At 43.9% G+C, this 16,560-nt stretch overlaps 1 protein-coding gene across 1 annotated transcript in view; it reads left to right on the top strand.

The window, feature by feature from the left end:
- The first annotated feature begins 4,942 nt into the window (after nucleotides 1-4,942).
- The window catches only part of agap3 (ArfGAP with GTPase domain, ankyrin repeat and PH domain 3), a 325,912-nt gene continuing 314,294 nt past the window's right edge, over nucleotides 4,943-16,560 (top strand). The window contains exon 1 of the mRNA XM_023977106.2: nucleotides 4,943-5,790. Within this exon, the coding sequence (XP_023832874.1) occupies nucleotides 5,421-5,790 (370 nt within the window). The 5' untranslated portion in view covers nucleotides 4,943-5,420. The remainder of the gene's footprint in view (nucleotides 5,791-16,560) is intronic.

The raw sequence follows: 16,560 nt of genomic DNA on the forward strand, positions 1-16,560 counted from the left end.
ATATTTTATGATTCTTTGGAAGGGAAGAAGGTTTTTTTWATTATTAAGGGTTTTTGCAAATAACCCTTTTCGAATATTTTTTTTCTGAGTGTAGGATAGCCAACCAATATACACTGCTCAAAAAAATAAAGGGAACACTTAAACAACACAATGTAACTCCAAGTCAATCACACTTCTGTGAAATCAAACTGTCCACTTAGGAAGCAACACCGATTGACAATACATTTCACATGCTGTTGTGCAAATGGAATAGACAACAGGTGGAAATTATAGGCAATTAGCAATTGCCTATAATTAAAGGAGTGGTTCTGCAGGTGGTGACCACAGACCACTTCCAGTTCCTATGCTTCCTGGCTGATGTTTTGGTCACTTTGTGCTGGCGGGCTTTCACTCTAGTGGTAGCATAGAACGAGAGTCTACAACCCACACAATGGCTCAGGTAGTGCAGCTCATCCAGGATGGCACATCAATGCGAGCTGTGCAAGAAGGTTTGCTGTGTCTGTCAGCTAGTGTCCAGAGCATGGAGGCGCTACCAGGAGACAGGCCAGTACATCAGGAGACGTGGAGGAGCCGTAGGAGGCAACAACCCAGCAGCAGGACCGCTACCTCCGCCTTTGTGCAAGGAGGAGCAGGAGGAGCACTGCCAGAGCCCTGCAAAATGACCTCCAGCAGGCCACAAATGTGCATGTGTCTGCTCAAACGGTCAGAAACAGACTCCATGAGGGTGGTATGAGGCCCGACGTCCACAGGTGGGGTTGTGCTTACAGCCCAACACCGTGCAGGATGTTTGGCATTTGCCAGAGAACACCAAGATTGGCAAATTCGCCACTGGCGCCCTGTGCTCTTCACAGATGAAAGCAGGTTCACACTGAGCACATGTGACAGACGTGACAGAGTCTGGAGACGCCGTGGAGAACGTTCTGCTGCCTGCAACATCCTCCAGCATGACCGGTTTGCGGTGGGTCAGTCATGGTGTGGGTGGCATTTCTTTGGGGGCCGCACAGACCTCCATGTGCTCGCCAGAGGTAGCCTGACTGCCATCAGGTACCGAGATGAGATCCTCAGACCCCTTGTGGAGACCATATGCTGGTGCGGTTGGCCCTGGGTCCTCCTAATGCAAGACAATGTAGACCTCATGTGGCTGGAGTGTGTCAGCAGTTCCTGCAAGAGGAAGGCATTGATGCTATGGACTGGCCCGCCCGTTCCCCAGACCTGAATCCAATTGAGCACATCTGGGACATCATGTCTCGCTCCATCCACCAACGCCACGTTGCCATCAGAGACTGTCCAGGAGTTTGCCGGATGCTTTAGTCCAGGTCTGGGAGGAGATCCCTCAGGAGACCATCCGCCACCTCAGCATGCCCAGGCATTGTAGGGAGGTCATACAGGCACGTGGAGGCCACACACACTACTGAGCCTCATTTTGACTTGTTTTAAGGACATTACATCAAAGTTGGATCAGCCTGTAGTGTGGTTTTCCACTTTAATTTTGAGTGTGACTCCAAATCCAGACCTCCATGGGTTGATAAATTTGATTTCCATTGATCATTTTTGTGTGATTTTGTTGTCAGCACATTCAACTATGTAAAGAAAAAAGTATTTAATAAGAATATTTCATTCATTCAGATCTAGGATGTGTTATTTTAGTGTTCCCTTTATTTTTTTGAGCAGTGTATATTATAGGGGCATATGCACATTCTATAGATATAGGTACCATTTATTACAAATTAACCCTTTTTTAATAGCTCTTTCTATTCTGTTTSTAACGGCAAGAATGTACTTCTCTTGGGGATCGAAGTGAAAAAGTTGCCTTGATCATCTAAATGCTCAGTTTTACATTGTGCCATTGAAATTCACTCTTGAGGCAATACAACATTTATAAAACACCCGGCTCACATTTGTATTCTTTAGAGTGGCAAGCCAAGATGAAATACCAATGTTTCAGTACACATTCACTATTAATGTACAGTACATTCGGAAAGTATTCAGACCCCTTCCCTTTTTCCACATTTTGTTATGTTACAGCCTTATTCTAAAATTGATTAAATAAAAAAAACATAATACTGCATAATGACAAAGCAAAAACAGGTTTTTAGAAATGTTTTCAAATAAAAATCTGAAATACCTTATTTACCTAACTATTCAGACCCTTTGCTATAAGATTCGAAATTGAGCTCAGGTGCATCCTGTTTCCATTGATCATCCTTGATGTTTCTACAACTTCATTGGAGTCCACCTGTYGTAAATTCAATTGATTGAACATGTCTATATAAGGTCTCACTGTTGACAGTGCATGTCAGAGCAAAAACCAAGCCATGAGGTCGAAGGAATTGTCCGTAGAGCTCCAAGACAGAATTGTGTCAAGGCACAGATCTGGGGAAGGGTACCACAAKATGTCTGCATCATTGAAGGTCCCCAAGAACACAGTGGCCTCCATCATTCTTAAATGGAACCACCAAACTCTTCCTAGAGCTGGCCGCTGAGCAATCAGGGGAGAAGGGCCTTGGTCAAGGAGGTGACCAAGAACCTGATGGTTACTCTGACAGAGCTCCAGAGTTCCCCTGTGGAGATGGGAGAACCTTCCAGAAGGACAACCATCTCTGCAGCACTCCACCAATCAGGCCTTTATGAAAGAGCGGAAGCCACTCTTCAGTAAAAGGCACATGACAGCCCGCTTGGAGTTTGCCAAAAGGCACCTAAAGGACTCTGACAATGAGAAACAAGGTTCTCTGGTCTGATGAAACCAAGATTGAACACTTTGGCCTGAATGCCAAGCTTCACGTCTGGAGGAAACCTGGCACCATCCCTATGGTGAAGCATGGTGGTGGCAGCATCATGCTGTGAGGATGTTTTTCAGCGGCAGAGACTGGGAGACTAGTCTGCATCGAGTGAAAGATTAATGGAGCAAAGAACAGAGAGATCCTTGATGAAAACAAGCTCCAGAGCGCTCAGGACCTCAGACTAGGTCAAAGGTTCACCTTCCAACAGGACAATGACCCTAAGCACACAGCCAAGGCAACGCAGGAGTGGCTTCGGGACAAGTCTCTGAATGTCCTTGAGTGGCCCAGCCAGAGCCCGGACTTGAACCTGATTGAACATCTCTGGAGAGACCTTAAAATAGCTGTGAAGCAACGCTCCCCATCCAACCTGACAGAGCTTGAGAGGATCTGCAGAGAAGAATGGGAGAAACTCCCCAAATACAGGTGTGCCAAGCTTGTAGCATCATACCCAAAAGTTTTTCAACAAAGTACTGAGTAAAAGGTCTGAATACTTGTGTAAATATTTCAGTTGTTGTTTTTTTGCAAAATTTTCAGAAAACCTTGTTTTGCTTTGTACTTATGGGGCTCCCGAGTGGTGCAGCGGTCTAAGGCACTGTATCTCAGTACAAGAGGTGTCACTGCAGTCCCTGGTTCAGGCTGAATCCAGGCTGCATCACATCCGGCTGTGAATGAGAGTCAAATAAGGCGGTGCACATTTGGTCCAGCGTCGTCCGGTTTTGGCTGGGGTAGGCTGTTATTGTAAATAAGAATGTGTTCTTAACTGGCTTACCTTGTTAAATATTTTTTTTTTTAAATCTATAAATTGTGTGTAGATTGATGAAGGTCAAAAACGATTTAATACAATTTAGAATAAGGCTGTAATGTAACAAAATGTGGAAAAAGTCAAGGGGTCTGAATTCTTTCGGAATGCACTGTATGTACTGCATGCAGACTTTTTCATTCCTGTTTTGTAATCTACCAGAGGGGTAGACGCATTATTTCATTACATAACATTTTATGAATCTCATCTAATGAAACTATGTTGAAACTGGGACTGCGATGACGGCAATGTAGCAACATTCTCTATACCACTGTGTTGTGACTGGTAATTTCAGCGTTACTAATGTCAAATATTACCCAGAAGGATGAGCCTATGTACTTTATTTGCAGAAAAGGTTTTTCATCAGAGCTCATTCTACAAAACATGTGATGTGATGCTGAATACATGTTTCTCCGTTTTCCCACAAGTGGTTATTTTAGTGTTTGTCTGGAATCTCCTCTAGTCACATTAGTCTGAATAATTTTGTATCCAGACTCTCACACCACACCACTGCAGAATGGCTGTTGTACAGCCAGACCAGTAGATTGCTTCTTCTCTTCACTTGGCGTAACTTCTAACTAAGGATAACTAATGCCTCAGTATCCTATCATGGTGATGGCATATCTTTGATTATGTTGAGAAATGCATTACATTTATGTTGCTTGTTTGAGAAAAGTGATATTTACATTTGATTGATGCATTCAGAAGTTATGTCTTCTACATAATATTCATGGCTATTTGAAGATCGGCCATGATGTATTTTGAAAGGATACTTTTCAACCTAATTGGCTGAATGGTGCTCTGTAGACTTTTTAACTGAAACACTGCAAACATCCTTTCCTTATAGAAGGAAAATAATCAGAGGAAGGGAACCCCTCAGAGAATAGTCTGAACTCAACGTATGAAAGCAGAAATTGGCTAAATGTCACATTCGGTTGTATATTGTATAGGTCAAAATAGTGTTGCTTGTTTGGTATAAAGCTGAAAATATTTCCCTGAAGGTATTGTGACATGATGAAGGATGTTGAAGAGACACATAGATAATAGCTCCCCCCTCAATGTTGCTTTTTAGGTAAACCATAAGAGAGGAGACACACCAGAGCAACTGACCGTGTGTCTCCTATTGGGGAGGGGGTAAAAGGGAATACATCAATATAGTAGCCTACATAAAACGTATCTGAGTAATTATTTTCTCTTATCATCCAAATTATTTGGTTGCATAACTGTCAAATAGGCTAGGTTATTAAAATGATGAGCACGTTGCTTTATTCTTCCTCCACATAATCATCCAATCGAATTACTCCCTCCCCCATCTCAAGTACAATTACGTTATATGTGACGTTCCAAATGCGGAGGAGGGCGCTGGGCAGGGACCACTTGGACCAAAGAGGAATCAACGCGATTTCATTTCAACGCAGAAACAACGCATTTAGTGGGCAGTGCCGAAGCCGAGCCCATCGTATGCTTTTGACAGAGCAGCCAAAGAAAACCGTTCGATTAATTAAACCATTAAAAGGGACCGAATAGCCCAGAAAAGGAGTGTCTAGTGGTAGGCATTGCGGTTTGTGATCTCCGGAAAAGGGCAGGACACGGCCAAAGCGGAAGTGCCCAGTAGCCTATAGCTTATAACGGAAAATGAACCACATTCAAGTTTTGATAGTATGAATAAGAACCGCGTTTTGTTGCAATTGGTGACCAACTATTGATGCGTCTGTGCAATCTCGTTTTCAGACAACTAGCTAGTTCCCGCGGACTTATTTTGATCACATCGTTTTTAACTCCTAGAATAGGGGTCTATTCATTTGTTTTCCAATTGTAAAGACTTACTTGTTCAAACCAAGATGAATTTCCAATCGGGGTCGGTGTCCGGTATCGCGCAGCAGTCTCAACCAGCCATGCCCACCCCAGGCGCGGTCCCAGCGCCCGTTCCTGTACCAGTACCCCAGTCCATCCCGTCCCAGTTCGGATCAGGATCATCCGGAGGTTCTGGGCAGGGTCAGTTCGGTTCGGGGACAGTATCAGGACAGGCTTCCCAGGCCGGCCAACAAGGCAACCAGCAGTTTGTTTTGTCCAACTCGGCAGCCATCCGGGCTGAGATCCATCGGTTCGAATCGGTCCACCCGAACATTTACTCAATCTACGACCTGATCGAACGCATCGATGACATGGCCCTGCAGAACCAGATCCGAGAACATGTGATCTCTATTGAAGGTGAGTAGGAGGGATAAAAGCTAGTGTGGTTCTCAGCAATTGTCACAAGTAGGCTACTTGCAATGTAACCCCCAAGTCGGTCATCTCCTCTGATGGGCAATGGCAACATGGTCTCCATGGAGGTAGTCTACAGCTCATTGTTTGGTGACAACAATCTCACTTTCTGGGGGGCTCAGCGCAGGAACCTCCTAGGAGGAGTGTAGGAAATAACATTGCAAATGCATTCATTCATTCATCCAAGGGCTAGCCTACTGTAATCTAGGATACAAGCAGATAAATGAGTATTCCATATGCCTGAATTTTCCGAAGTCATGCGAGGTGAATAGAAAACCTTTTCTCAGTGCTCCTGTGTTGAACCACCATTTCTTTGTACATTTCTTATTTTATTGCTTCTTATATAGGCACATCATAGAATATGACCTACTAGTAGTGCTTATGACAGTAGGGCTACACAGGGAAATATACTTCACAGCTGAATAACAACAAAAACATGCATGGATTTGCTGTACATTGCAATCTGAGTTCAGTAGCCTACAGATTTGCATAAAGATGCCTCACTGCAGCACACATTATTTCTCTCAAATGCTAAGCAGTATCCCATATAACCTAACAGTAAGAACACCTATTTCTTAAAAGATGCCACTCAAACTGTACTCTGCATCACCTGTGACATAGTGGTTTAGATTCTGTACATCACACTTTAAGCTCTGGCGAGACACCTAGATCTAATGCACGTTTCCACCACCGCTCTATCCATTTCCAAAGGTTTAAATTAGGCTCATTGACTTAAATCCTCATTTGGATTTAGAGATTCATTCTTACACTCATGTTTAAGGATTTAAGATAAAGAGCTGGTCTAAGTGGTGGCAAATTCTTGTGCTAACATCAAGTGTTTACCAATGTATTTTGTTACTTGCATAGGAGACTGAAAGGAAAAGTAGTCAGTTCAAACCACAGGGGGGTTAATAGTACCTGTAACATGAGCCATTATCTAGTGAAATGACCCACACAGGTCGTTGTCATAAGAGGAACTGTGAATAAACCTAAGATGTAGGTCTATTGTGTGACCATGTGAAAGCCAGGGGTTCACTTCCACCAACAGTGAATTCTCATGTCTCAGACAGTGTAACGTTACATTTTTTAAATTTAAATAGGCAAGTCTGTTAAGAACAAATTCTTATTTACAATGACCACCAAACCAGGATGTGTGCCGCCCTATGGGACCCTCAATCACGGCCGGATGTGATACAGCCTGGATTCAAACCAGGGACTGTAGTGATGCCTCTTGCACTGAGATGCAGTGCCTTAGACCGTTGCGCCACTTGGGAGCTCTAACATAATAAATGCATTGGAGCAACACTATTATTCACAGGCATAAACTTATCAACAGAGCAGCAAGGGAACAGGTAGAATAGGTTGGGTTGTCTAACCTACACAGAAATCAATATCTGTACCATTATGCTGACTTGCTAGAATGATGCTTACTGTATATTGAGTATACAAAACATTAAGAACAGCTGCTCTTTCCATGACATAGTCTGACCAGGAGAAAGCTGTGATCCCTTATTGATGTCACTTGTTAAAGCCACTTCAAGAGACAGGTTAAAGAAGGATTTTTAAGCCTCAAGACAATTGAGACATTGATTGTGTATGTGTGCCAATCAGAGGGTGAATGGGCAAGACAAAAAATGTGTCTTTGAATGGGGTATGGTGGTAGGTGATCGACGCACCGGTTTGTGTCAAGCACTGCAACGCTGTTGGGTTTTTCACGCTCAACAGTATCCTATATGTATCAAGAATGCTCCACCACCCAAAGGACATCCAGCCAAGTTGACACCACTGTGGGAAGCATTGGCTTCAACATGGGCCAGCATCCCTGTGGAACGCGTTCGACACCTTGTGTGTGTGTAKCTCAATATTAGGAAGGTGTTCCTTTGTACACCCAGTGTATTTGCAGTTGTATGGGTTTGATAACTATTGAGTAGAGGTGCAGTTAACATAATTAAATATTAGATTAGGTACTCTGTGTGTTCTCACCAACTGGAACCATGTTTCCATCAGATTTAACCTCCAAGTTACACAAACTTCACTATGCCGTCTTTAAATGGCAGACAATGACCTCACTTTTTCTCAAGGCGTGTTTTAATAGATTCTGAGAAACTTCTTCTTAGTAGCAGCTCTACTCAGGCATGAGCCATTAGTGCTGAATGAGAAATGTTCCCTTGGTGTGGGTACGCGATGAGGTCTATGACCTGTGCCTCGTACCATCATAACATTCACCGTGGCTGACACAGCAGTGTTTCAGCGAATGGGGTTGATCCTGTAGTACTTGTCATGGATGTGTTAAGATAAAAGTCTCCTTTTAGGCTTTGAGGAATAGCACCGACTTGTTCTGATGAAAATTATTACATCATTTTATCAATGAATGCGTGGCTTTATGCAATGGCTGAATATGGTAACACTAGAGCCTTTTAMGTTGCCCTCTTAAAAAATGCAGAGTATTTGTTTTAATGAGGATGAGCAGTTTTCTGGTTCACTGCCAGATCGGAGTGTGACACAAATTAGGAAAAAACATTTCCCCTCTAAAATCTGATCATTTTAGATTGTTCAATTATACAAAACAATTATTAGTCTGAAATGAAAGACAGTTATTTTTCTTCCCCAGGCAAGGCAAGTTATGCATTTGTTTTAGTGTACCTTATGACGAAGTCCAATGCCCCAAAACAATGAACATCTATTTGTATTCTTTTCTCCGCTCCCCATTTTTAGATGCATTAATATTTGACACACCCTGTGTTTTAYCTCTTTTCTTAATGTCCCCGTTGCAGAAAGCCTGAAGAGCTGCAACAGGAGACATTAGTGTAGTCGACTAGACTTCACCTGTACTGTAGGACTGCACGTTCCCCTTCCATCTTGCATCATTGCAGTCTCTGTTGCTAAGAAACCAATGGCTCTCATGCCTTCAGTTGAAACTACTAGAGAGAGAATAACAATTCTATGCTAACAGAAAAATGCAGCCTCTGTCGAACATATCTTCTTCTGTGTGAATCGTTAGGGACAGATCATAGGGAGTAGTGATAATACTAGGTGAGGTTTCTCTTCTCACCACTCCCTTCACAGTAATGTTTGATATGCCAAGCACCAGTTTGTCTCAGTGAGCACATTTAATGCAATTACAAGAACTGAGACAAAGGAGCAGCAGGAGCTTGTTTTTTGTTGTGGGTGATCAATGTTTTATTGATTTTTAGAAAATACAGAATAACCAATGCTTTTCATACAAACAATGTAGTGCAGAAGACATGGTTTATAGTGACAGTTTGTTTAATATAAATGTTTTACCTTGTTTGTTTACAGCTCACTGTCTGATATAACTGATTGAACATTTTCTGGTGTTGAGGAATATGACAAGCTATGAATGTGACTTTTTGAGAAGCGGTGTATGCATGTACCAAGCGTGTCAAGGGGAAGAACAAAATGTCCCTTTTTATTGGAAGCATCTGTGAAAGATTCCATGCTAGGGTCCACCCTGACCACTTATGTAAGAGAAGTAAATAGATTTAGGTGGAACACTTAACATTAACCTCTCCAACCTGTGTGTGTCTTTTGGAGGGGTTAGGATCAAAGCAGAAGATGAATTTGGGTCAGTTTCTGGTTGTCATTAACTAAACATGACCAAATGGTTCCTTGTCCCTTACAGTATTACAGGAGGGCCAGAGAGATAATCATGTGCAGTAGAATCTGAATCGGATCGGTCGATCATTCAAATGTCCTCCATTTGACTTCTGGGCCTTGTTTCTTATCCAATTAAAAGAGGGGATTACTTATTCATTGTTTAATCTTTAGTTAACTGATTATTCGTATTTTTCTAATATTAAGCTATAATCATTAAGCAAGATATGATATTAAATCAAATCAAAGTTTATTTGTCACGTGCGCCGAATACAGCAGTGAAATGCTTACTTACAGGCTCTAACCAACAGTGCAAAAGGTATTAGGTGAACAATAGGTGTAACAGTATAACTTTAGACCGTCCCCTCGCCCCGACACGGGCGCGAACCAGGGACCTTCTGCACACATCAACAACAGTCACCCACGAAGCGTCGTTACCCATCGCTCCACAAAAGCCGCGGCCCTTGCAGAGCAAGGGGAAACCCTACTTCAGGTCTCAGAGCAAGTGACGTAACCGATTGAAATGCTATTAGCGCGTACCCGCTAACTAGCTAGCCATTTCACATCCGTTACACTCACCCCCCTTTCAAACTCCTCCTTTTCCGCAGCAACCAGTGATCCGGGTCAACAGCATCAATGTAACAGTATAACTTTAAACCGTCCCCTCGCCCCGACACGGGCGCGAACCAGGGACCTTCTGCACACATCAACAACGGTCGCCCACGAAGCATCGTTACCCATCGCTCCACAAAGGCCACGGCCCTTGCAGAGCAAGGGGAAACCCTACTTCAGGTCTCAGAGCAAGTGACGTAACCGATTGAAATGCTATTAGCGCGTACCTGCTAACTAGCTAGCCATTTCACATCCGTTACATAGGTAAGTAAAGAAATAAAAGCAACAGTGAAAAATAAATAACAGTAACGAGGCTATGACAGTAGTGAGGCTATATACAGGCACCGGTTAGTCGGGCTGATTGAGGTAGTATGTACATGTAGATAGATATGGTTAAAGTGACTATGCATATATGATAAACAGAGAGTAGCAGTAGCGTAAAAGAGGGCGTGGCGGGACACAATGCAGGAAACCCGGTTAGCCAATGTGTGGGGGTACTGGTTGGTCGGGCCAATTGAGGTAGTATGTATATGAATGTATTGTTAAAGTGACTATGCATATATGATAAACAGAGAGTAGCAGCAGTGTAAAAAGAGGGGTTTGGGGGGGGGGGGGGACACACAATGCAAATAGTCTGGGTAGCCATTTGATTACCTGTTCAGGAGTCTTATGGCTTGGGGCTAAAAACTGTTGAGAAGCCTTTTTGTCCTAGATTTGGCACTCTGGTACCGCTTGCCATGCGGTAGTAGAGAGAACAGTCAATGACTGGGGTGGCTGGGGTCTTTGACAATTTTTAGGGCCTTCCTCTGACACTGCCTGGTGTAGAGGTCCTGGATGGCAGGCAGCTTAGCCCCAGTGATGTACTGGGCCGTACGCACTACTCTCTAGTGCCTTGCGGTTGGAGGCCGAGCAATTGCCGTACCAGGCAGTGATGCAACCAGTCCGGATGCTCTCGACGTTGCAGCTGTAGAACCTTTTGAGGATCTCAGGACCCATGCCAAATCTTTAAATTTTCCAGAGTGGGAATAGGCTTTGTCGTGCCCTCTTCACGACTGTCTTGGTGTGTTTGGACCATTCTAGTTTGTTGGTGATGTGGACACCAAGGAACTTGAAGCTCTCAACCTGCTCCACTACAGCCCTGTCGATGAGAATGGGTGCGTGCTCGGTCCTCTTTTTCCTGTAGTCCACAATCATCTCCTTAGTCTTGGTTATGTTGAGGGATAGGTTGTTATTCTGGCATCACCCGGCCAGGTCTCTGACCTTTTCCCTATAGGCTGTCTCGTCGTTGATGGTGATCAGGCCTACCACTGTTGTCTACAAACTTAATGATGGTGTTGTAGTTGTGCCTGGCCATGCAGTCGTGGGTGAACAGGGAGTACAGGAGGGGACTGAGCACGCACCCCTGAGGGGCCCCCGTGTTGAGGATCAACGTGGCAGATGTGTTGCTGCCTACCCTCACCACCTGGGGGCGGCCCGTCAGGAAGTCTAGGATCCAGCTGCAGAGGGAGGTGTTTAGTCCCAGGATCCTTAGCTTATTGATGAGCTTTGAGGGTACTATGGTGTTGAATGCTGAGCTGTAGTCAATGAATAGCATTCTCACGTAGCTGTTCCTTTTGTCCAGGTGGGAAAGGCAGTGTGGAGTGCAATAGAGATTGCATCATCTGTGGATCTGTTTGGGTGGTATGCAAATTGGAGTGGGTCTAGGATTTCTGGGATAATGGTGTTGATGTGAGCCATTACCAGCCTTTCAAAGCACTTCATGGCTACGGACGTGAGTGCTACGGGTCTGTAGTCATTTAGGCAGGTTGCCTTTGTGTTCTTGGGCACAGGGACTATGGTGGTCTGCTTGAAACATGTTGGTATTACAGACTCAATCAGGAACATGTTGAAAATGTCAGTGAAGACACCTGCCAGTTGGTCAGCACATGCCCGGAGCACACGTCCTGGTAATCCGTCTGGCTCTGCAGCCTTGTGTATGTTGACCTGTTTAAAGATCTTACTCACGTCGGCTACGGAGAGCGTGATCACACAGTCGTCCGGAACAGCTGATGCTCTCATGCATACCTCAGTGTTGCTTGCCTGGAAAGCGGGCATAGAAGTGATTTAGCTTATCTGGTAGGCTCGTGTCACTGGGCAGCTCGCGGCTGTGCTTCCCTTTTGTAGTCTGTAATAGTTTGCAAGCCCTGCCACATAAGACGAGCGTCGGAGCCAGTGTAATACGATTAAATCTTAGCCCTGTGCTGACGCTTTGCCTATTTGATGGTTCGTCGGAGGGCATAGCAGGATTTCTTATAAGCTTCTGGGTTAGAGTCCCGCATCTTGAAAGCGGCAGCTCTACCCATGGCTTCTGGTTGGGGTATGTACGTACAGTCACTGTGGGGACGACGTCCTCGATACACTTATTGGTAAAGCCAGTGGTGTACTCCTCAATGCCATCGAAAGAATCTCGGAACATGTTGTCTGTGCTAGCAAAACAGTCCTGTAGTTTAGCATCTGCTTCATCTGACCACTTTTTTATAGCCCGAGTCACTGGTTCTTCTTGCATTAATTTTTGCTTGTAAGCAGGAATCAGGAGGATAGAATTGTGGTCGGACTTACCAAATGGAGGGCGAGGGAGAGCTTTGTACGCATCTCTGTGTGGAGTACAGGTGATCTAGAATTTTTTTTCCCCTCTGGTTGCACATTTAACATGTTGGTAGAACTGATTTCAGTTTCCCTGCATTAAAGTCTCCGGCCACTAGGAGCGCCGCCTCTGGGTGAGCGGTTTCCTGTTTCCTGTTTCCTTATTTCCTTATACAGCTGACTGAGTGCTGTCTTAGTGTCAGGATCCGTCTGTGGTGGTAAATAAACAGCCACGAAAAGTATAGCTGAAAACTCTCTTGGCAAATAGTGTTGTCTGCATTTTATCACACAATACTCTACTTCAGGCGAGCAAAATCTAGAGACTACCTTAGATTTCGTGCACCAGCTGTTGTTTACAAATATGCTGCTCCACTACAGCCCTGTCGATGTTCTATCTTGCCGGTGCAGCGTATATCCCGCTAGCTGAATATCCATGTCATCATTCAGCCACGATTCCGTGAAACACAAGATATTACAGTTTTTGATGTACTTTTGGTAGGATATTCGTGATCGTACCTCGTCGAATTTATTGTCCAATGTTTGCATGTTGGTGATATTACATCCCCTCTGGGTAATCTATTTGTTTTAAAGAGCGGGGAGACTGACCATTCAGATTAAATACATCATCTCAGATGTGACTGAGATTTTTATAGGTCAAAGGCTGCGAAGAGAGGCTTGTTATTTTTTTAAACAGTAATGTCATTCACACCACATAGCCTCAATGGAATTACCGGTAGGCCGGATTCGAATGAGGGCACGCCTGTTTTAGGAAGAAAACACTTTTGGGTTAGCTGTGAAAAGTGTAAAAGTAAAATCTAGATCAGTGTGATACAGAAGCAGCTCCTCCGATTATTTCTGTGTTATATTTAGCCAGTCATTCCAATGAGGACCGGGGTAGTGTTCCATTAACAAGACTCCTTGCCTTGGGAATATGGCTTGTTTCATTTGGTGATGAAGGCTGTTGTAATTGTTACCCTCATTTATGTTTTACATTAAACCTTTACAGTTCAGTATGGAAACGATTTGACTGTCAGTCTTGAGTTAACCTAACCCAGCTTTCTTCTATAGAATCTCAGATTTTCAATGTTTTAGTATGAGGTGTCTTAAGATAGCGTAGTTGTACAGTAATAAACACAACTGACGTCTGTGACTGTTGTAATAAACTGCTGTTTATATAATCTTAACATCTGTTCATCATTTGTTTGATTATTACTATTCATGTACCTCTTTGCGTGTTGTTTCAAACTCCCGTTGGCTTCAAGGGACTCACCCAGACACTAACCAATGTCAAGGACAGGCCGGTGGCCTTACCTCCTGAACCCACAGCTGCCCCAGGTAGTGATGCAATATGGGGATCTCGAGCATGGGCGAACAAGGCTGCACTCACTTCAGTATTGAGTCCAGCACAATGTCACATTGTGTACAGAAAATGCTAGAAGAGACAACACAGAGGAGACGGAGAGAGCGAGAGAGCAGGCAGCGGGAGAGAGCAGGCAGCGGGAGAGAGCAGGCAGCGGGAGAGAGCAGGCAGCGGGAGAGAGCAGGCAGCGGGAGAGAGCAGGCAGCGGGAGAGAGCGGAAGACACAGGGGAGCCCAACCTGCTGCCAGAGTGTGGCACATAACATAAGCTGTCCTCTGGCACAAGCAGCCTGCCTAAACACTATGCTTCTCTCCTTTAGTCAATTACCATAGTGAACGTAACCTCTCTAGAGGCCCATAAGAACGTAGTGAAGACGTTGCGTCTCTCCTTTTTGCTGATTTTTCCTCTACCCTTGAAATGAGAATGAAATGACTAACTGATGTCATATTCAGTGATGGCGATTATTTATGTGGGGTTATGGCAAGTGCTGTTTGCATTCCCAATGCTCTCACAGTGTTGACACACTGCCCATCAGACTAATAATTAAACAGTAAGGCATGCTCCTGTGGATTTGGTTTCTCCTCTGGTAGTATGGACAAAGTGGTCTGTGTGCCCCAATTAAGGCACCTGTTTCTCCTTTTCACTTACTTTGCACTTGCAAATAACCTTCAGTCATCCACAAAAAAAACWGTTTTAGGCCCACACTGTTGAGCGGAAATTGAAGTTAGAGTGTTTTCTGCACAGGAGCTCTGCTAGGTGGTGGATCGATATTATGGAGGCTAGTATAAGATGTGTGGGAGTAGTGAATAGTTTTTTTTCTGGATACTGGTGGGATATAACGTCCACAGGTATTGATCAGTATGGAGCATCCTTGGCAAAGCCAAGGCACTGCTGCTACTAGTGTATAAAGAAAACCAGTCCAGTATATTTCAGTTTGTAATCACAGAATCAGTCATTTTACAAGGGAGTAGAGTGAACGAGTCAGTCAGCCCCACCACCTGCGTCTCTTATGAAATGTTTTAATGTGGAATGTTGTGTTTATAGAGTAGCTGGGAGACTGTTTGCTGGCTCTAAATCTGTACCAAAGTGAAGCTTGGCGTATAAACACATCTGCCTGCCACACTAGGACAACCTGAAATAAGCCTGCAGCTTGTTGGATTTCTCATGTATTCAACCTCTGAGAGGAGCACAAACTGGAACAAAATACCGCCATCTTTAGATCACTGGAAGTACAATGTGTCTCTGACTGTTGAAATTTTCGCTTTTGTTTCTCTGACATTTGACTATTTATTTTGACACCAACYGTTTTGAATTTGAAATGTTATTTTGTAAATGGACACATTTTCTTTCTCATTTTAAGGAAGAGGAAAACAAAACCCACAATGCACCTCATTACTATAGGGTTGACTGGAAGATGGTAGTTATATGCTCTAAAGAATGTGACTGCAAAGCTTCCTTTTTCTTCAAAGAGATGTAGAGTGCCACATCCCCAGTCTTTCATTCATGTGAACCAACAAAGATTGGAGTGAACACCTGTAAGGTGTATGAAGCCATCATGCCTGTCACCCTTGTGGGGATTGGCTCATTCTACAAAGTGTTCTCTACTGTTGCTTTTAACTTTCACTTTAGAGAAGAAAATACTAGATCTACGCCAGCAACTGAATATCGACCAACCTAGCAGCACAATGTTGATTTATCTGGAGAGAAAACAAGAAAATTAAGACCATTCATCTATGTTGAATCTTAGAGAACTGTCAAAGATCCTCTTAATCGCTTTTTTCCATCGAGCCCAGCCTATTGTAACATTTAATCATTTAATATGGGAGTACAGTAAGAGCCTTTCCCCCAAGCCTTGACAGATGGATGGGTGGCATTAGGAAATGACGATTGCGCACGCCTCGCTCTCCGTGTCAAAAGCCCCTTTGTCCCATCGTTACTCCATACGATTTTACGGCGTCAAAATGCTCATTTACATTCATCCCTATTCAGATGAGTTCCAACATTCTTTCTGACCTCTGACTCCTACAGTTGTCAGGGATGTGCCAAGCGGCAAAGCCAATCACAGGGCATGAATGTGTCTGTGAGGTCGTGGTAGGGCTGCCTGTGTGCACTGCAGTATCTCTGTGGCTCTGTCGTCCCCTCTGTACTCTCTGCACAAGGCCATTACTGCATAGGTCTTAGTGAATAATGTGATACAATGCTCCCTCCACAGTAGAATGTCCTCCATTGTTTCGTTGAACAAAGGCTTTCTCTCTCATTTGATGGACAGTTTATTTTATTTTTTAAGTAATCTGGTTTCGTCTGTAGAGGGTTGTGGGGAATTGTAAAAAACTTGAAAAGCTTTTTTGAGACATGTTTCCATCTACTCCATGTCTATGGTAATGTATGATCACACCAGGACTAGAAGCATAATGAATGTGGAGAGGAGCTCTCTGCTACTCCATGTCTATGGGTAATTGTATGATCAACCAGGACTAGAAGCATAATGAATGTGGAGAGGAGCTCTC

Source organism: Salvelinus sp. IW2-2015, linkage group LG32 (assembly GCF_002910315.2).
Source record: "Salvelinus sp. IW2-2015 linkage group LG32, ASM291031v2, whole genome shotgun sequence".
NCBI classification, from domain to species: domain Eukaryota; kingdom Metazoa; phylum Chordata; class Actinopteri; order Salmoniformes; family Salmonidae; genus Salvelinus; species Salvelinus sp. IW2-2015.